The sequence below is a fragment of the Heterocephalus glaber genome, unplaced genomic scaffold, assembly GCF_053883595.1.
Source record: "Heterocephalus glaber isolate CG9 unplaced genomic scaffold, H.glaber_assembly_v1.0 deba00001504, whole genome shotgun sequence".
Classification (NCBI taxonomy): Eukaryota; Metazoa; Chordata; class Mammalia; order Rodentia; family Bathyergidae; genus Heterocephalus; species Heterocephalus glaber.
In genome coordinates this window covers 11086811-11108229 of record NW_028258324.1, presented here as the reverse complement: position 1 = coordinate 11108229, position 21419 = coordinate 11086811, and the positions used below count along the sequence as shown (strand labels likewise).

Genomic DNA, 21419 nt, shown 5'->3' with positions numbered 1-21419 from the left:
ATCTGCCTAGAGAGGCATCAGGAAGGAGTGCTCATTTCACTTCATCTATCCACCCAATATAATCTCCCACACATATATCTAGAAACACAGACACACACACATATACATGTAAATACATACACAGACACAGACCTACACACATATATACAAAGAAATATACAAATATACATCCACACACATACACTTACATATACATGTATACATATAGATACACATATGCATATATAAACACATACATATATACAAATATATGCACATACTTATATAAACATACACATATATGCATATGATATATATATTATACACACAAGTACAGAGTGAACACATGAGCCCAGTCCGCTCATCCTGAAGGCATATGGAGCTTGGCTCTGGATTCTTTTCCATAGAGGAAATTCTACCAAGTTCCCCTTCCCCTAGGGAAGATGGACCAGTATTAAAGCAGTCAACTTCATGTATCACAGGCTATGAAGGTGGTTCCCAGGGCAGCATGGATGGAGGTGGAGTTCACAAGCCTGTGGAGCACTCTTTGAAAATAAGAACTCAAGTGGATGTTCATACTTAAGCCACACATCTCACAGACACACACAGGGAGGCCCTCAGTGCCCAGGTGCACATAGCAGATGACCCCTACCCCAGCTCTTTGAAAATAAAAGAAGAAAAGAACTCTGGGATTTCCAGTAAGCAAACCAAATAAGTCTGGTTACCAGAGGGACTTGGACTTGCTATTCTATCCAGCTCCATTTGCATCTCTAATTATGCTCTTTTATTGACAACTCAGTGTTGAAGGGCTCCAGTAAATGTTTGAGTTACAATAAACCTAATCTGAGCATCTTGTAAATTCAGGGGCCTGGGCTGAGGAGACAGAGAAGTATCAAGAATGATTTGGTCCTGTCAGAAATTTAACTCAGTGGCACTGCACCTGCCTTTCAAGTACAAGGTCCTGAGTTCAATCCCTGATACCAAAAAAAAAAAAAGAATGATTTGGCTCTAATTCATTTATTCAGGTAACAAACATTGGAACCTGTGCTGGGCACCAGAGGCACAGCAATACATCCTCTGGCCAGTGCAAGAGATCGCATCTGCCTTGCAGAGTGACAGTTGGCTGTCTGTGAGAAGACATTGCTGGGTGCTTTGGGCTGTAGGAAAAGGGCACCTATCCCAGTCATGGTGAGAAGAACAATAGCAAGGTCCCAAAGGGGATGAGAACAGAGCTAATAACTGTGGACAGTGTCAGGGAGAAGGACAGGAGTGGAGCAGGCCAGACAGGGTCTAAAAACTGGGGCAGGCTGTGGAAAGAGCCGTGCAACCCTAAAGGCTGCCATTTACAGAGCGCTGCTATGATTCCCCACAGTACTCTGCTCTCCACTGCCTAGGGGTCATGAAGGGCAGTCTGAGAAGGGGTCAGTGGAAGCCTTGGTGAAGGTCCTTAGAACAACCTTCAGTGGGACCTCAGCCCCTCCCTGACAATTGTTACCTTACATAAGTATTTCGTACCTTCTCCTTCTGTTCACCAGGTAGTCTTTGATTTAGATTAAACCTAAAAGCCTTAAACTGAATGGAGGGTGCTTAATTATAAAGCAGCATTTTGCATTTAGGTATAAATATGTTCAGGTTTTGGCATGTGACATAATGGTCAGCGGTCTCATAATAAAACTGAGAGTGATTTGTGGGCTATGTGTGGGTGGGTGACCCAAACCCTTCCCTTCACACATCAAGTAGACCTTAAGTACAACAGTGAAGATACCCAGCTAGCCCCATAAAAGAAGTCCTTTCCTTTGGCCTCTTTCTGTGGAGCCTGTGACACAGGCCAAGCACACAGGCCAATGGCAGCTGGTTCCCAGTGGCACAGTGGCACAGTCATGTCTCCTCTGAGCAGGGCAAACCCAGATCCCTCCAATCTACCTTGTCCACCTTAAGAGTGTACTCAGAGCATCCTAACTTCACAATCGGAGGCTAGGATCCATCAACACATTGGTCCCCACAGGAGGACATGAGCTCCTCAAGACTGTTCTATCTTTGCAGCCACAGGACTGGCCAGGTTTATGAACAATGAACAAATGAACCAAGAACGTCTCTCTAACTAAAGCTCCAGGTGAAAGAGTGCTCAGCCCTTCTGAACTCCAGCTTCCCCCTCATGCCCTCACCCTCTTTGCAGCACTGAAGATCTCTGATCTGCCCTAGGGCCACCAGCCTGAGTGCCCTCATTTCTGTACAGCCATGGCCCCAAGTTGCCTAGGGACAGCTCTCTGGAAGGACTTTGGCCAGAGATGTTCTACAGCACCACACTAGAGAGCAGCTCAGGTTTGAGACTCCTGGTGCTGCCTCTCTGACGATGGGCAGCGGGTCCAGCTATTCACACCTATATCCTGCTCCCCCTGCTCTGGTACTGCTCTGTGGAGGCACAGTGGCATTGAAGGATGATGATCTGACACTCACCCCGGAGGCAGGGTTGGCTGTCCAGCCCAGCTCTGCAGTAGCCGTCCTGGTGTCCATTAACGTCTCTGGAAATCAAAAAGAAAAGGGCTCATGAGTTAGAAGGATTGCTAGACAATGGCCCTTATTTTCATGAAGCTACTCATGACAATAAATGTCAGTGCTCAAAGAAGCCTTGGGTATCTTCCAGCCCAGGCTGCTAAGCTCACCATAGACCTCAAGGCTCCACATTGAGTCCAATGCTCTCTCCCCAGTGACTGGAACCAGGCTGCACAGGATGGAGTCATCTGCCACCCACCACTCTATCCCTGAGAGCCAATGTCTTCTTGAATCACTCCACCCAGGGGTTCAGCCACGTCCATGCCACATTTCACTAGTAGCCACATTAAACCAGTAGCCACATGTAACTCCTTCCTTGGTTACCTGGGACCACTCTGACAGTCTTCCTTCCCCCACGACTCCCTTTGTTCCCTCAAGCATTCATGTTGACACCTCCATACAGCTGCCCATCTACTCCCTGACCACTCTCCCAGGATTCAGTTTTCCCACAGATCCCTTTGCCCCCACCCTTTTCATCAAGGCTCTGCAAAGGACTCTCAAAGCCTGTCAAGGCTGTGCCTCTAACCCAAATACAGGCCCCAAACCCCTGCAGCCTGCTCTCACCAGGACTGAATAGTGAGGTTGGCTGCAGCTTGTTCATATTTCTCATGCCCCTACATTATCTGTGCACATCAGGTAGGTCATTGTCCCTACCGATTTAAGAAGGTAGCTTTCACAACAAAAGACTTTCTCATGAGGGTGCGACTCAGCATGCTGGTTTTGTAGGCTCTGTTGGACTTGGTTCCAGTTACTAGTAGGTGCCATAGTGTAGTTGACATACAACTTCTCTGGCTATAATCCCAGTCCTCTGTGTCTTACAAGGACCCATCTTTCCCTTATAAATTCCAGTGCTCTCCTCAGCCATTCCCTGGAAATGCAGCCATTCATTTGTATTGTTCTTTTTGGAAGAGGCAAGTGCTGGGCACCTTTATTCGGCCATTTAGGAATCTCCCAAAAGTTCTTTTATAGATTCTGGAGTCCCTTTCCAGATATATACTTTGTAAATAATGTTTTCCTTCCCACTCTGTGGCTTGTCTTTTCATTTTCTCAACAACATCTTTCAAAAAGCAGAAGTTTTAAATTTCGACCAAATCAAATTTATTAATTTTTTTTCTTTTTATGCCTTACTGCCATATCTGAGAATTCTACCTAACCCAAGTTTGCAATAACTTTTCTCCTACTATTTTATAATTCATTTTGAGTTAATTTTTTGTATAAAGTAGAAGGTAGGGATCAACGTACTTTCTTTTTTCATGTGAATATATAATTGTTCAGATGAAAGACATGTTTTGTTGTGTTTTGCTTTGTTTTGTTTTGTTTTCCTAGGAGGCAACATCTCATAATGTTGCCCAGGCTGGCTTTGAACTCTTAGGCAATCCTCCTGCCTCAGCCTCCAGAGTAGATGGGACTATAGGCATGTGAAACTGTGCCGACAGAGGGACATCTTTGAAAATACACACAGTGGTACCACATATGCTGGAGGAGGGATCTTACCTAGATTCACTGGGGTAAGTAACAAAGGAAAAGCACAGAGCATCCTAGCTGCATAGGTGCTGAACAAACAAGGGGACGGGTAAAATATAAATGATGTGTTGTTTTGACTTTTTCCTATATCCCCCTGCTTCAGGAAGAGATGTGAATACAGAAGGCAGAGTTATAAAATCTTGGGCCTATTGGGAAACAGAAGGACTCGTGGCATAAAGCAAAGGTTTAGGAGAAGCCCACCCTCTGGGCAAAGCTTAGAGAGTGGAAACAGAAGGGACAATGAGGAGCTGTGCTGAGGAAAGAGGCTCCTTGTGCTCTCACTGCCAAATGTTCAACCCTGAGGAGCTGCCTGTCCTGATGGAAAAGGGGGAGCTTGCCAGGATGCAGCTGCTTGGGCGCTTAGCTCCCTGCTCAGTGAGGGAACAGTGCAGGCCCCACCAGCTGATGAAGCGCAGGGAGCCTGGGGCCCGTGCGGGACTTAGGCAGGGGACCCATGACCACCCAGAGGGGCATGCATGGACTACAAGCAGGGGCCAGGTCTTACACAGGTGACTCCTTGGGCACCTGCAGGGACAGAGGCCAAGAAGGCCACTAAGTGCCTCCCACATCACCGAGGCTCTGCATCATGCGAGAAACCTGATGGTGCTTCTGCCCCTCTGGGAAATGGGGCCTACAGGAAAAGGCTGAGAGTTAACGTAAATAGAGAAAGTTGCATTTTCTTGCTAGGTTCAAATTGGGCCAAGAGTTACATCTGGGATTCATGAAGGGACACAGCACTGGCACAGGCTTTTTGAGTCTGTTTTCTCTCCACTCGTCCAACAGCTGGAGAGGCCGGTCCTTGCGTGAAGCAACCCGCCCTCTCCCCTCAGCTCCACTTCACAGCACTAGTAATGATCATAATGATACACCAGATTTACATATTTCACTTCTCAGAAGACACTCCATGAGCTCTGTAGAAACTCATCTCCACGATTATTAAAATGTCTCTACCAGGTGGGTCTGAAGTAGGGGCAAATGTGTCCATGTGGCAGAGTTGGGAACTGAGGCACAGAGAAGTGCAGAGCTTTCTATAACGTCACTCAGGTTCCCGCCATGATGCTGATAGCCTAAGATCTCAGCATAAGGCCCACCTGGCACATCTGGACTGCCAGGGGATTCTGCTGCAACTCTGGGGTCAAGGAAGGTATGAGAGCCCTTGCTCATACAGCCAAGAAGTCACAAATAAGACATCTTCCATGGAACCATGGGATCTTGTTGACAGAACAGTGAGCAAGCCAGGGATCCTGGCAGAAAAGGAAACAGAATCTAGAATCAAAAATAAAAACCAAGTCCCAAACCTTCCAAGGACTCATTTGTTCTGTTAACTTCAGAAATACAATCTCAGGCTCCATAACAGTCATCATCGCCTACTCTATGCCTGCAGCAGAATCTGCTTATAAATAATGTTTTCCGTGCAGTCTATTGGGCAGAAGTCACAGCCAGAAGAATCTATTTCTTTCCATCCTGCCTACCATGGAGATGGAAGACCACAAAACTGTAAACCGTTCACTCTATATGATTAAGGATGGCTTCTTTTCTGGCACTGAAACCTCCAGATGATGGCATTACACTCTGGTAGGGGCTGAATTAAAGTGATTTGAGGAGGTTTACATGTCCCTGGAGAGGAAGAGAGTACTCATTTGCATTTATAAAGCATATTGAGAGTTCTCACAGAAAGTTATGGTGGGAGCACAATTAAATATTTACCATCACTTCTGCTCTCAGACAGTGGCATGGGGACCAGACCAGCTGGAAGGACATGTGTTGCTGTCAGATGCAAAGATGCCTGCAGGGGACACAGCTCTGGGACCCATGCCCACTGCCTGGGCTCCGCCCCTTGGGACCCCTTGCAGCCCAAACAGGGAAAGCTTAAGTGTGTACACAGGCAGAGAGAGGATGGTGTGGGCACACAGGTCCAGGTTCCACAGGTCTCCACCACTTTGTGGAGATGTGACCTTGTTCCCGTCCTGCAACCTCCTCCCGCCTGTCTGTCTGTCTATCTGTTTGTCTTTCCCTCCATATCTGTAGAATGGGGCTGGTGCTAGCTAGTATGCAGGATTACGGGGCAAGGGAGGCTTAGTGAGATAAAGCACTGCAAACTATTACTACTACTATTGCATTACTATTATGTATAATAATTCAATTACTCTAAGATCCAATTTCTTTGTCCATGTGTTACGGCTTCTATCCAGATGTCCCATCAAAGCCTCACGCAGTCATAGGTGGAGCTTTTCATAGTTGGCTGGATCTAGGGTGTGTGATACTGGGATTAGGTGAATGATGCTGTATTATGGTTTGTCCTTAGATGTCCCCTCAAAGCCTCATGTGAATTAGGTGGGGCTATTTTGGTGGTGCCTGAATCTAGAGGGTATGATGCTGGGATTAAGAGCATATGATTACTAAACCACTACATGTGAGTGATTGGTTTGGCACCACCCTAATCTTGGTAGTCAGAATAAGATAAAAGGGGCAGAAATATGCTGTTAAACTCTTGTTACTTTTTGCTTGTTACTCTGCCCCCATGAACTGTTGTCCTTCTGCCACCCTGCCTTATAGCCAGCTGATTATGGACTGAAACCTCTATGAACTGTAAGCCAAATAAACCTTTCCCCCTTTAACTCTGGGTGTCGGGTATTTTATCTCAGCAAGAAGAGAAAAATAATTAACACATGCTGAGATTAAGGGTGTGTGATTACTAAATTAGTACACTGATTGGTGTAGCACAGTCCTAAGAGTGGCTAATGGGACGGTCCACCCTGGGTGTGGATAGAACCATCCAAAAGGATAGGTAGTCTGGATGAAATATAAAGGCAGGCTTGCTTGCTGCTGCTGCTGCTGCTGCTTCACTGCTTTGCTGTCTTCTGCTTGCCATAAACTTTCTCCTCTGTGATGTCCCTCTTCCCTGCCACCTTGCCTTAGAGCCAGCTGACTACTGACTGAAATCTCTATGAACTGTGAGCAGAAATAATCCTTTCCTCCTTGAACTTTAGTTTTTGGATATTTTGTCTCACCAAGAAGAAAGGTAACGAAGACACCTGAATGAATCTGATGGAATGGTATCTTTAAGAATCTAATTCACACCTGTAATTCTAGGAGGCAGAAGCAGGAGGACCACATAGTTTGAGTCCATCTGGGCAACTGAGTGACTTAGAGAGACCCTGTCTCAAAATAAAAGTAGAAAAAGGCTGGGTAGGTAGCTCAGTGCAAAGACCCTGGGTTCAACCCCCAATACAAAACAAAATAAAACACATGAATCTAATATTAGATATGTCATCTGCCTTCTTCCTCACACTGTTCAATAGGCCAAGGGATTAATATGTGTTGAGGCTACAACAATGAATTAAAATTAGTTTCTACCTCAGAGGAATTCATGCTTAGTCAAGGGAGGGATAAGAAACAAAGTTACACCTGGTATCTCATTCTGGTCAAGTCCATGATAAGGTGACTGGAACCTCAAGGGAGTGGACAAAGTTCTTCTGTATGTAAGTGGGCCTGTGTCCTTAAGGGAGAAATGTGGTCCTCTGAATAGACGTGAGCAGTAGTGGACAAGAAAGAATAGAATATCTCGCTTGTTGCTTGGGACATGGATGGAGACTCCCAGGGCAATGATGGGAGTTGCAGAGGGAGACTGAAGGGAATGAAGCAAAAGTCATCCCAGACAGGAGGATGAGAAAGAGGGTGAGCAAAAGGGGAGACAGAGGGGTCTCTGGTAAGAGCCAGCTTGGCTGGCAAGAACTCCTCAAGGAGGCGATACATGAGAATGTGGCAGAGTGTTCTGCAGAGGCCCTGGGAGGGAAATTCTCACAGCGCACCCACCTACCAATGGGGCCACACTAGGGGTCCAGGGGCTGGGGCCAGGTCTTCACTTCCCAGGATAAAGGAGAGGCAGCTGCTGCCTGGCTCCACAGGCATTTTTTTCTTTGTGTTGGGATTGGCACCTTCAGATGCACTGAATTTGGGGAAAATTAGATTCCCATCATAGCATGAGAGAGAGAAGTCCTCTTCGTACACCTCAGCCATTCTTTCACATTCTTTTTAGAGACATGTTAATTAGGCATTCAGCTGACTGAATGACGACCTTCCATGGTAGTAACAATACACAACAGCACAGACAGACAGATGGAAAAGTGGCTTCAGGCCTCCCTTGAGCAGCACCTCCTGTGTATTTGACGAAGGAAGTCCACAGCCCTTCCAAGCAGAAGAGAACAATGCCACCATGAAGTCAATTCCTTGGCTTGTCCTCACAACCTGGAGGCCTCCTGAAGCCTGGGAGCCACACCATGGAATAGTCAAGAGCTAGGCTCCTATTGTGTACATGCAAGAAGCTGAGAGTCAGCCCCATTCCAAACATGGTACAAGGCAGCCCAACTCTCCCTCAGCCTTCCCAGGGGATCCATGGAAGAAGGCTGTAAAATGGTAGCTAGAAAGATGTTTTAGAATCCACTGAACAAAGGTTTCTTGAGTAGCACCCATGGGAGATGGCCCTGTGCAGGCTACAGAGCTACAGTGAGAAGGCAGGCATGCTTGCCCTCATGAAGCATGCAGATAAGCAGGAAACAGAAATTAATCAAATAACCAGGCAAATCAATTTGCAATTAGATCCTCAGTGAATGGCAGGAAGGTGGAATCACAGGGACAGTTGTGTTGTGAGGACCAAATAAAATGACAGGTGTATGGAGGCTCGTAGTAGGCAGCTGGCACTTCCTCCTTCCTTTCCCCAGTTCTTGGCTGTTAAAAGGACAGGGACCACCACCAACCTACACACACACACACACACACACACACACACACACACACACACACACACCTGCCCTAGGCTGACCCCATACTGGCAGAAATAGGCTATACATTGAATGAACCCCTACCCCAGTCCCCAATCCAGGGTTTGCTGGGCACCAAGAGCAGGTGAGGGTAGGCCATCTGCCTTTTTCTGGAGCTTCTGTACTGCCCAGACCTAGGCAAGCCAGCCCTGTTGGCACAGAATACCCAGATGTTCCCACCTGGCTCTCAGGTGGACTGATTATCCCCTCGATCCTCAGCTCCGACAAAAGGGCCCAAGCACCAAAGGTATCTAAGCCAACTTCATGATATGCCCAGGCCTCCTGCTGCCAGCACAGGCTGGCCTGCCTGCAACTGATCCCTGCACCCCTGACCCGGTCTTGAGGTACTGCCTGGACCCAGGAAAGGAAGGATCTGTTTCACTGAGATCCGTGAAGCACAGGAGTCAGGCTGAGGGCCCATGTTCTAACACGACCGGGGCCTGGGTCTAGCAGAGCTGAAAAGACTGAAGTGAGAAACCTTCTCCAGCTTGTCTCCCATGAGTCCACCCCCATCTTCAATCCTCTCCCAACACCAGTTCCTTAAACCCTCCTGTTTCTCCTCCTCCTTCTTTCTTCTTCTCTTCCTCTTCACACTGACCTCCTTCCAAACTCTCCCGTCATCCTCCCTAGACTCCTGGTGTGACACCTCAAAGATGTTTAGTTTTGATTTCTTCCTTTCCCTTTATCTTTTAGCAAACATTCACCAAGCACAACTCCTTCTTTCTTCACAGGATCTTTTCTAGCTGTGTGTTCCTCTCCATATCCAGCAACCTATCTGAGTGCAGCCCTTCATCCGTGCATGTTGGGACCACAGGGACAACCTCTTAATTGCTGTCCCACCCAGAAGCCCCATTTGAGACATTTTCTATGCAGCTGCCAACCTCATCTACTGATATTAATGTAAATAGTTCACCATTTGAGGAAGTGGTATGGGCATACTAAGAAAAAGCCTTGTGGGGGCTGGGGATTTAGTGCAGTGGCACCACACCTGCCTTGCAAGCAGAAGCTCCTGAGTTTGATCCTTGGTATCAAAAAAAAATGAAAAAGAAAAAGCCTTATGGTACCTTAGTTCCTCTGACCACTCAGTAACTTCACTCTCAATTTGTCCAGAGGAAATAAGGAAAAGAAAAACCAAAAATCTTTGTATCTTGAAGATGTTTATTCATTATCTAGAAAAAGTTGCACTACCTAGCTTATCTCTCAGGGAAGGAAGAGGTGCAGGATTGCTCATTTACACAAGTGGGTTGTTAGGGTGATGGGCGTGTGGAACGTAAGCCCTAAAAACCTAGAGCAGAAGACAAAGCTATGTGTGCCCCAGAGAGGCAACTAGAGACAGGGTTTCAACTCAGTAACACAGGAAAGCAAGGATAGAGACTAGGATGAAAGACACAACCTCTGCTGGGAAGGGACACTCCCGCTTACAGATGAGCTTCCTTGTTAATGTTGCATTGTTTTACAAGGCCTGAATTCAGAAATAAAAATGTAATCTATCTTCTAAAACACCACTTTCATCATACCTCACTTCCCTACTTCGGGACACTCTAAGTTGCTCCAATGACTCAAGAATATATATACCACAAACATCTGCCTTCAAGGACCTTCTGCTCCAGACACCTCTTCCACACAGATCTTCAATTCCATAGAGGAAATCGTTCCTCCCAGTACTCCATTTTTTTCATGTTGTTCCTCCTGCTGGAATTCCCTCCTCCTTTCCACCTACCAAAATCTTGGATTTCAAAACTCACACTTAGTCCTACCACTACAAGGTCTTCCTTCCTCTGAATAGCTTCTACTTCTCAAATGGTTGCTGTTAATTACTGGTTTTGTACAATCTAAGCAGAGCTGTGATTTCTGCCCCACAGAGCTTGGTCAGATGCCTCCTATAACACCAATGGTGGTCAATAAACCCTGGAGACATGGGTTCAACTTCCTGCTCTACAACAGATGAACAATCAAGTCTGGTCTGAGTGGCAAAGTCCTCATCTGGAAGAAGGCAGAGGCTTTTCCTCTTGCATCTGCCTCAGCCAAGGAGGCCATACCCAGAAAGACGCTGTGTGTTTTCTTAAGAACACTCATCTGACTAACACTTATTTACTGTCTTTGCCAAGTGTAAAGTGCTGGGTGAATGGAAGCTATTATTATATATATCTCCATTGACTGATGGGTGGTAATGGCCAGTGAGGAAGAGAAACAAGGCTAAGTAAACTGAATGAGCCGACCCAACCCATCTGCTGAATGACTGACTGATTAAATGATTCTGAACAGGCATTTAAATTATAACTACAAACTGTGAAATTTGCTCTTTTAAAGGACATACAGATCACCACAGTCCTCCCACCACGCCCTTCTCCCTCTGTTTCTTTTGTGTTCTAAGGTACAATTAATTATGGTAAATACAAGGGAGCTTAGATGGGTCACAGCACAGAAGTGTGCCTCGAGGGGTTGGCACAGGCTTCAGATCTGGCCTTGGTTTACACAGGACACACAGCTCATGAACAAGTGAGAGGCCCAGAGGCCCAGTTCTGATTTCCTTCTCTCCAAGGGCTCTTCCAAGCCAGGCTCCCAAGAGAGCAGACTGAGCACAGACACAGGGAAGGTCTCTTTGGTATAGGAAGCTGGAAAAGGCTGGGAATAAGCCTGGGAAGGGCTGTGTTCTCTGCCCAGCCTGGCCCTGAGCTTGACATGTGACTCGTGAGGATCTCTTCTGGCACATAGATCTTAGCATGGTATCTGAACAATAGCAAGAAACTAAAGGAGGCCTTAGGAACTAGGACAACCATTTGCTTCTTCAGTCCCATTGTGACTTAGTCTGTACATTTGTACCTTGTACTCTGCACAAGTTTTTCACTAATAAAATATGGAACTGATGGTCTGAGGTCTAGCAGTTTCCTGGAAATGCTGTAACCAAGAACCATAATCTGGCCTAAAACAGCAGAAATGTATTGTCTCACCTTCTGAAGGATAAAAGTCCAAAATTGAGATGTCAGGAGGGCCATACTTCCTCTGAAACCTGGAAGAGAGACTCTCCTTGTTTTTCTCACCTTCTGGTGGTTTGCCAGTGATCTTTTGGCATTTCTTGGTTTGCAGCTACATAACTCCAATTTGCCTTTGTCATCACATAGTGTTTGCTCCATGTGGCTCTGTATAGGGCATGACCATTTTATAAGGCCACCAGTCACACTGTATTACAAGTAGACGCTGCTCTAGTACAACTTCATCTTAAATAATAGCTGCCATAACCCTGTTTCCAAATAAGATCACACTGTGAGGTACTGAAGGCTAAGAAAATACCTTTTGGAGAGAGGGGACACAATTCAGCTTATAACAAGAGTTAGGATGTTCAGAAACATGGCCATTGGCTTTCTTCTAACAAATACTTGGGCCCTGTACTAGCAGCTTGAGGATACAGACACAAAGACAGTGAGGTGCATGTATCCCTAGTACAGCAACCTTGCCTTCTTTACATTTAGAATGGATGGCTCCTTCTCTGTCTGTTTTCCCAGACCTACTCACCACTTTTTTCCACCCTACTCTGTCTTGGAAAGTAGACCTTCGAAGACTGCATCCACTGCTGCCCTTGCCAGAAGGAGCCTGGGTGATGTGGGTGATAGGAAGGATGTACTCTAGCAGCTCCTCTTTCTAAGCTGCAGAGAGAGGTGGCCCTCTTCAACAGGTGAAACCCTAGCCTGCTTCTGGTAATGTGGCTCCCTTCCCTCATCCTTCAAGCTGAAAAATGGTAAAAGCATTGCTGCTAGTCCCCAGATGCCTTGTCATTTTTAATGCCATTCTTTAACTCATGCAAACCTTTGTCAATAGTCCCTTAATTAATCTCTCCCCTCAGTCGCCTCTTTTGACTGTACCATCTGTTTCTGCCAAGTCCCCAGTGATAGCTGGAGCTTAAAAGATCAGCATCCATATCTCTGGTAGCCCTCCTTCCCCCAAGACCTGCAAAATACTCCACACAAGGGGGCAGCCACATGCCAGTACGGCCACATTCAGACCATGCTAGGCTTGGAAAAGACAGACCTCAGTGAGAGTCTCAGCTCTACCACTGTCTAGTTGTATCACCTTGAGCAAATTACTCAGACCCTGAAGGCCCATGTTCAGCCATCCATTAAATGAGGATAATAATGTCCATTTCACAAGGCATTGGAGGAGAATCAGTGAAATATTATTCACCAAGCACCCCTCGCAGCCTCTGGTAAGCAGTAGTTGATCTGCAAAGGGCAGTCACTGTGATGTTTCCATTGTTGTATTCTAGATTTTTGTGTGAGGAATAGAGTCTTCCATGCCACCCCAGGAGACTAAGCTCAGTCTCTAACCTACATGCTCTCCACCAAGCCTGGCTCCAAACAAACTCTTCTCAGGTAACTAAGAAACTGTGCTCAGCCCTCTGGTCATATTTTTATTCCTCAGCCACCCTGTCCAACCACAGACACGGGTGCTTGGTGCAACCTTCACCTCCCTTATACACTGTTTGCAGGTGAGTCTGGGATGGGGCCACTGCCTCAGCAAGAACTTTTCCTGCTGGCTGCTCACTGATTTGGGGACAATGGGACTGAAGAGTAGGTTCCGCTCCTGTCTATTATCTAATGTGTCAACAGAGAATGTTTCTTTTGTTGGAGGAGACAAGAATTTAAAACAAGAGTCTCCTTGCATTCTTGAGATGGGGATAAGAAAGAAGCTCAGTTATGCCTCTGAGTTTCCCCAAGGGGTCAAAGTTAGGAATGGTGCTTCAGAACAAAGGCAGACCGGCATGGGTCTTGTTCTTCCAGATAACATGCCTCTAAACTTCCCTATGCACTGGGCCTGGCGGCATCACTCTTTACAGGGGACAAATCTCAAAACAGTGTTTTCACTTGATATGGGACAGGGTACGGGGGTGGGCTCCGTGCAAGGCCACACCCTCAAGAGACTGTTTTCCTGAAAGACAGGCACCCAGGACTTTGCACACCCCTCACTATACCTCCCACATCCTTGAGGCACAGCCTCGCCTCATTCTTCTAGTTCCCCACCACTGAGGGTGCCTTCGGTCTCCCCACCCAGGCCTCCGAACCCTTATTACAACTTCCATCTCTACACGGTTCATTGATGGAGGAAAGGTCCTGTAGATTCAATGACTGACAACTTTTCTCCAGCAAAGAAAAAGGCCTGAGTAGCAAGGCTGAACATAGGAACAAGAAAAATAGAAAAACAAAGCCTTCCATTTGGGGCCCAAATATCTGAAATGGCCACAGCGCTTTTTCCCTCTCTCTCTCTGCTCCCTTTCCCATTCTGAAATCTGTAGTCCTCATCCTTTAAGCTGGTCAAACACCCTCCTAAGTTCATATATGGCCCTCCTAAGTCTGAAAATACGCCTCAGCCAGAGAACCCAGAAAAAAACTGGGTCTCATAACTTTGGCTAAGGCTGTCTAGACCTTTCTAGCACCAAACACCTGGAGGCAGAAGCCAAACTGGCCATGGCATGTCAGTGGGCACAGGGGAGGCAGGCTGTGTCAGGCTCTGTACTCTCTGGTCCAGGCATGGCTGGACCACACAATCCACACACTCCACACAGCTGCTGTGGGGAGCTCCACACTCCCAGGCATCAGGTGCTGGAGGCATTGAACCGGACGTTCAGACCAGCTCTTGGCAAGGTCTCATCTTCTCCTGACCTGATTCCTCCTGACAGGTGGCATGCCTCTACCTCTCTGCCCAATTCAGCAGCAGGAGCAGGGAGGAGGCGTTTAAGGCAGGGAGAGGAAAGAGAACCACAAGGGTGGTTAGGGACATCGATTAGATCAATTCCCAGTGTTCGGATGGTGCAGGCCTAGCCAGAAGCCACTGCTGCTCAGGACTTCACCTACATGCTTTTTTTTTGTCTGTCTGTCTGTCTGTATGTGTGGACAGAGTCAAAGATCTATTAAAATTTAGGAGCTTTGGGCCGGGGATTTAGCTCAGTGGCTCTTCCACCTGCCCCACAAGCGCAAGGACCCGAGTTCGATCCCAGGTACCAAAAAAAAAAATTAGGAACCTGGCATTTTCCAGTCTTCCAGCACCATGAGTTCTAAGGGAGATTAAATCTGTTTGCCCCAGTCAGTCTGACAGACCAATGAGTTTATACCGATGACACATGGGTAAGAACCATGCATAATCCCCCTGCTGCTCCTGCTCCTTGTGGGTGCAATGAGAGAAAGGCTCTCACTTCATGGGGGATGCAGGCACCCAAGAGGCATCAATCACCCTGGAGAAGAGTGGGGAGGAGAGCCCACATGCCCATGCAAAATGACTCTCTGCATCTCTAATGAAGGTCGGCGATGGATGGTGGCCTGGCCTCTTTAATCAGAAGGAACACGGCTGCTGCTGCCTGTTTCTCCCTGCCAGCCCCTCCTGGGCCCTTGGTCCTGATTGATCTGTGGTACGATAACTCTCAGATGGCACTGGCTCTGAGCCACGCCCTACAGCCCCTGCATGTGCTGGCAGCAACAACAGAGAGATGGATGGAGATGCGCCAGGTAAGGGCGAGCTACTCAGAGGTGGGGGGGGGGGCTGGCTGAGCAAGGTGACTTAGGGTATCCATCCCACCAGGTGGCTGACATTGGCTGCTGACATCTTCCAGTGTCTGCCATTCTCAGTGCTTCGGTGCTGTTGCCCCATCTCACTGGCCCCTCTCCTCTTCAAGCCCTCAGCCACCAGGTGTATCCTGTACCCTCCCTACCCCGATTCCTACCCAGCTCCCCCAGACAGAAACTGTCCACTTCATACCCTGACCTCACCCCACCCAAATCTTCCACCCTTCTAAGGTCCAGCCATTGCTCCTCCTGTGCCTCTAGATAGCCTGTCTCTTCCCCACCCTGCATTGGTACCCTCACCCCAGATCTGCATGGGGTGCATTCTGTCACCTTCTCTGTGGTTTTGACATCACCATCCAAATGTGCCAGGCTCAGGACAGTACTCTTAGCTACACAGTAGGTGTTTTATGGACTTTTTCCCATTTAACAAGCAGCTGAAGTGGAATTCGAAGGAGGAAGGCCCTCTACACTTTGATTTGTCTGAAGAAATAGCCTAGGAACCAGTTGACCAAGCTATGTGAGTAGGACCTCTTTCTGCCCAGTCCCCTTTGGGGGAACAAAGACTAGGGTTGTTCTTCTGGACTGAGCTCTGAAGCTTGTGTCCATGTGGAAGTTGAAATGTAGCTCCTAGTCTCCCAACAGTGGGAGGGCAATCATCACCTCCTGTCCTCTTCCACGCTGGAAGCTCAAGTGGAGGCATTTGGCCACTAGTCAGTCTTTCATTCTTCTGGGATAAAGTTTTCCTTGAAAGGCTGAAAACTCAAGACTTCCATCCTTTTCCTAAAGCCAATAGGAGAGGTTTCAACAGGAATTACTCCTCTGATTTAACTTCTGCACTGAGAAGAACCAATTAGGCTCAGTGGCTTCAGGATTTGGAGGTTTATTCCATGTTTTCCAGCTTGGACATAATGAAATGATCAGAATTCATCTGCTCATTCATGCCCCCTTCTGCCTATCCAAATGTGGCAGGGCATTGGGCCCCAAATCCAGGCCTCAGCTCTCAGTTCAGAAATTCTCAGGGTATAAGAAGTCCCAAATATCTGGCCCACGCCTTCATCCCTATCCTGAGTCCCAGTATAGTACTGTCCCCAGCTGGGACTTACTGTCTGCTTACATGAGGTGCTCACTATCCCAGGTTGGTCTGAGTTGTCAAAAGCCTGGCTTCTTGGGATTTCCTTTCTTAGGCCCTTGTTGAATACCTGAAAGGTACCCCTCAGTACCTGGTGGGGACATCCTACTTCTGTTGATAGATCCCAGGATCAGTGGCTGCCTGGGGCACCCCATGGCACAGGAAAGCTCTTTTCATCTCCCTGTCAGTGTCATTCCACTGAGAGTCTATTGTTTCTCCAAGAGAAACATGACTTCTCAGAACACATCCACAGGACTGGAAAATCTTCATATCAGATTTCTCTTCCTTGCTGTGGGTGCCCTTGCCCCGCCTCCCCCCTTTCCCCATCCTCATCCTGCTCTTCTCCCTCTCAATCCCCTCCTTCCAGATTTCCCACTCTCTCCTTCTTCTTTGTCCTGTTGCAGCTTAATGGGTGCTTCTGGGATGAATAGTGTTTTCAGCTCTGGCTAGGAATGCATCCAGCCTTTCCCAGCCCCACCCCTGTCCTCATGTGCTGGGGTGTTCTGTAGAGAGCTGGGCCAGATAATGGGCCAGTGGGTTCACTTGAAAACTCACAAAAGCCCTATTGCCCTCTGTACAGCACAGAGTGACAGGCACAGGGAACAAATCCTCTGCCCTGCAGGCTGCCTGTGTGGGATATCACGGGGGTTTGAGGCCTCTGGGCAACATTGTTCAGCCCTGGGCTCTAGGCCCAAGGCAGCCAGTGGAAAGTGACAACCCCTCTTTCAGTCAGAGCTCTCAGGGCTGCAGAGTCATAGAGGTTTGGCAGTCCCCTGTCCCGTGTATTTATTGGAAATATTAGAAATCTCTGTGGCTAACACAATGAAGCCTCTAAATGGGTTTACAGACAGTCCCACTCCATGTAGTTGAGAAAAGAGGGCTTGCAGACATTGAAGTGGGGTACCCAGCTTGCTGTACTGCAGGTTCTCTAAGGGCAGGAGCTGTGCCAAGGCAGGAGTCAGCCCACAGGTGTCTGCTGGAGAATGGGCAAATGAGGCAGAGGCTGCATTATCAGAGGAGCAGAGAAAAAGCCCCTTGGTTGGCCACCAGCTCAGGCCGGCAGCACCTCAAAGGAGGAACCCTGTCTGGAAAGTTGCTGGCCCCTAACTCTGCACCAAGAGACCTTGGATTTAAGGGCAGCAACGTGTTGGGGGCCTGGCAAGGGGAGATCACATTCCAGCAGGCTAGAGGGGATGCTGATGACAAAGGACAAGCCTAAACAAAGATTCCTCACTTCCCAAGTATGACTGATTGGCGATGTCCCCCATGGACACATCCCATGACTTACAAATTTTTAATTGAACAACACAAGTAAGTTTTACTCTTTCTTGTTAGATGTCTATTCTGGGTATCTTTTCTTAATTTATATCACCAGAACAGGCTGGCTTTCTTGGGAAGGGAGAGCTCTTTCTCTTGCTTCTTGAGAGTTATTCTAATATATATACTATAAGGTATACCATCAGGTAAGCAACAAACAGTAATGCAACTGTGTCCTTCCTGGCAGGTGCCTTGGTGCCAATAAGTCAAGTTAACATCTCAGCAAATTCACACGGAGCTTCACCCTACAACACTCAAATCTCAGTGTTAAATCTTAGAATTGCCCAAGACAACTGAGCTGTATTTTCTTTATGCTTTACCAAGTACCTTGTGTCCACCTTCTCTTTCTTTAGAAAAATGATGCAAAGCTTTATGTACCACCGGAGGAAAGAGTTCATCTGCCTCCTTTAGCGGATCCCTTACCTAGCCAGCCAAGGTACACTAAGATAGCCCTGCAGTTGGAAGCAAAAGACGCAAGTTGTAATCTCAGCTGTGTTGGCAGCACTGTGGTCCTGGACAACTCACAACCTCTCTGAGCCCCAGGTTTTTCATCAGTCACACAGATAAAATAAACTTCCTTCACAAGGTAAGATGAAAATGAAACAAAATGACTTTTGGGAGACATATTTACCACTGTCCCTGGCCCATAATAATCATGTATCAATGTTAGCTATTATTCCTAAACAATTCGATTAAAAATTAAGATATATGCTTTTTATAAATAGCTTTTGTCTAGCACTGAGTTCACAAAATGTTTTCACAAACATTATCACATCTTGATAGAGCCATTAAGAGACAAGTATCGGCCCTAGTGCTTGAGATCTCATTACACAAACTGGACAGAATGCCATCAATTGAATGGGGGGGCTTGCATTCTCTAAACCCCTAAGGGTGACTAAGGGTGACAGTGCCAACTAGGTTGGGAAACAGCACATGTCTAAAGGAAGCCCCCCAGCCCAGCACAGGAGCACATCTGCCCAGGAGGACTTCAGTTTACTACAGCCCCACTGGATGCTATGGTAAGTGCTATGATGGTTTACACTTGTGGACAGAAAACTTTATATTTCAGGGTTTGTAAATCTACTGCAAATATTCCACTCTGTCTTTCTACTATAGCATGTACACAGGACAGCCCAGGGCTCTGGTCTAGACAAATGTACTGAAAGAATCTACTTGATAATACTTAAATTTTTTCTTGTAATTTTTGATCAATGAATTCATTATTTTAATGTGTGATAATAAAATAACCTTACAGGTATTAGCACACCTACAGACTTTCACGGGCACCTGTATGGCCTCCAGAACATCAGAAAGATATTAGCTGGACTCCTCGGGATACTCAGTGAACAAAAATATAATTAAATAAAGTTCATCTTCACAGCCATCTCAGGACAGTGGGCCCATGGAAGATGATTGGCCTAATTATGGTCTATAATGCTGTCCCGCTAGGCTAACTAGTATCAACTAGGTTCAAAGGGATTTGAGTCCTTTCTAAAGGGCATAAAGTGAAACAAGAGAAACATGGCAAACACACGTCTCATTTGCCACTAATGGCTTTGCAGAGGAACATGTATAACAAGTGTGTTTATGTCAGCTGGGGATCTGTAGACTTGGCACATCAAGGGAAATGTGTCACCATGTGAACACTCAGAAAGGGCCTGAGCTCTTGGCTCATGGAAGAGTCCAATCCAAGGCACGATAAAGGAGATCAGCCAAGGGTGAGGAAAGGCAATAACCACAAAACCAGGTGGCAGAGCAGTGCAGCAGACAGATGGGCAAAGTGGGCTTCAGAAGGGAGGCCAACCACAAAATGCTCAATCAGAACAGGCCAAGGTCTGTCCAGGAATCACAGGAAAATGGCAAGGCTCTGACCAGCTTGCATAGCTTAGCAGGCAGTTGAGAGGAAATGGCCTCATCAAGATTCCTGGTTATCAGCAAGGGGAGCTAACTCCCAAACTCCTGCCTGGATACTAGCAGGCCCATCGAGGCCAGAAAACAGCAAGAGATGTAAGATCCAAGTGTGAGTCTTCAGCATGCCTAGTGCATTCTCTTGTCACAGCCAAGAATGCAGGGATCATGAGGTTATGACAGGAGAGTATGGCTGGGACCCCAACCACACTGGGAGCAAAAGCTAATAAAATGAGTTGAATTGTGTCCTCTAAAAAGATATGTCTAAGACCTCCTTCCCTATTCTCGTGAATGTGACTTTATTTGGAAATAGGGCCTTTGTAGACAAAATTAAAGATCCTGAGATGAGACCATATAGGATTTAGCATGGGCCCTAAATCCAAAGACTGATGTCCTTATAACAGAAAGGGAGAGAAACATGATACACAGAGGGAAAGGCCATATAAGGACAAAGTCAGGGATCTGGATTGTATATCTACTAACTATAAAATCTCAATTGCCAACAGCCACTAGAAGCCAGGGGGGTACGGAATAGATTCTCCCTCAGAACCTCCAGAAAGACCCAACCCTGGGAACTCCTTGATTTTGTCAAGAGATAAATAAAATTATGGTGAATGTCTAAATTATTAAAAAATTATTACAGTAAAAGATACATTGCCCACAAAATATTCCTCCTCCATTAGAACACAGTTATCCTACCATTCTTGCCACTTCTTTTTTTGTGAGTGTCTTTATGAGGTGTAATCAAAACTATGGTAAATATGCTACCCAGTGCCATTCCACAAAAAGGCAACCTCGTTAAAAAATATTACAGTGGATGTGTCCTTAACAACCTTATTCATTAGATTTGGCACTGGCTCTTCCACAAAGTCAAAACATTTATGAAAGGTACATGTTTGAAGTGAATTCAGGACATCAAGTCAGCCATGACAGCACAACTAGACACTCACAAAAGAAGACTTTCAGAACTGCTTCAGAAAGTGGCAAGAATGATGGGATAGGTATGTTGGAAGTGAGGGGGAGCATTTTGAGGAGGATAATAGCAATGCGTCTTTTACTGTAACAGTTTATTTTAAAATTTAAATACACATACTTTTTGACCACACCCTGTACTTCTGGTCTCCACAATGGTGAAACATAACAGTTCTGATGTCTTAAACCACCAAATTTGTAGAAATTTTTTACAGCAGATCTAGGGAGCGATTATAGCTGTGAAGAGCACAGTTGTTCCATGATCACAGGAATGTGATCCAGCTACTCTCTCACTGTGACCTCAGACCCAGGCACAGTATGCACACTGCTTGGGTTGCCGGGCTCCCGGGGTTGGCTGTCTCAGGGTTGGCTAGCTGAAGGTTTCTGGGAGGCAATGGAATAAGAGGTGCTGGTCAGCTGCTCAAGACACTGGCCCTTAAGTCTGTGGAGTTGCCTGGCTCTGGCTGGCAGGTCTTGAGTCCATAGGCACTGGAATAGTGGACTGAGGAAGCACAGGGAGGGATGGCAGAATTCAAGGGTCAGGTGGAAGTAGTGGTCACATTCGTGGAAGATCATGATCATGGGGTTCACGAAGCTCCTGAGAAATCCCTTTATCATGTCAGTGTCCACAAGGGTCTTTGGGGCTAAATGTACAGAACACCAGGA

The 21419-nt window shown here is 46.8% G+C and overlaps 1 protein-coding gene across 3 annotated transcripts in view; it reads right to left on the bottom strand.

Annotated features, from left to right (window-relative positions):
- The window catches only part of Ephb1 (EPH receptor B1), a 442009-nt gene that overhangs the window by 312492 nt on the left and 108098 nt on the right, over nucleotides 1-21419 (bottom strand). For all 3 annotated transcript variants that reach the window (XM_004834274.4, XM_013070773.3, XM_013070768.3), the window contains exon 2: nucleotides 2437-2501. In XM_004834274.4, coding sequence (XP_004834331.2) covers nucleotides 2437-2501 — 65 coding nt within the window. The remainder of the gene's footprint in view (nucleotides 1-2436; nucleotides 2502-21419) is intronic.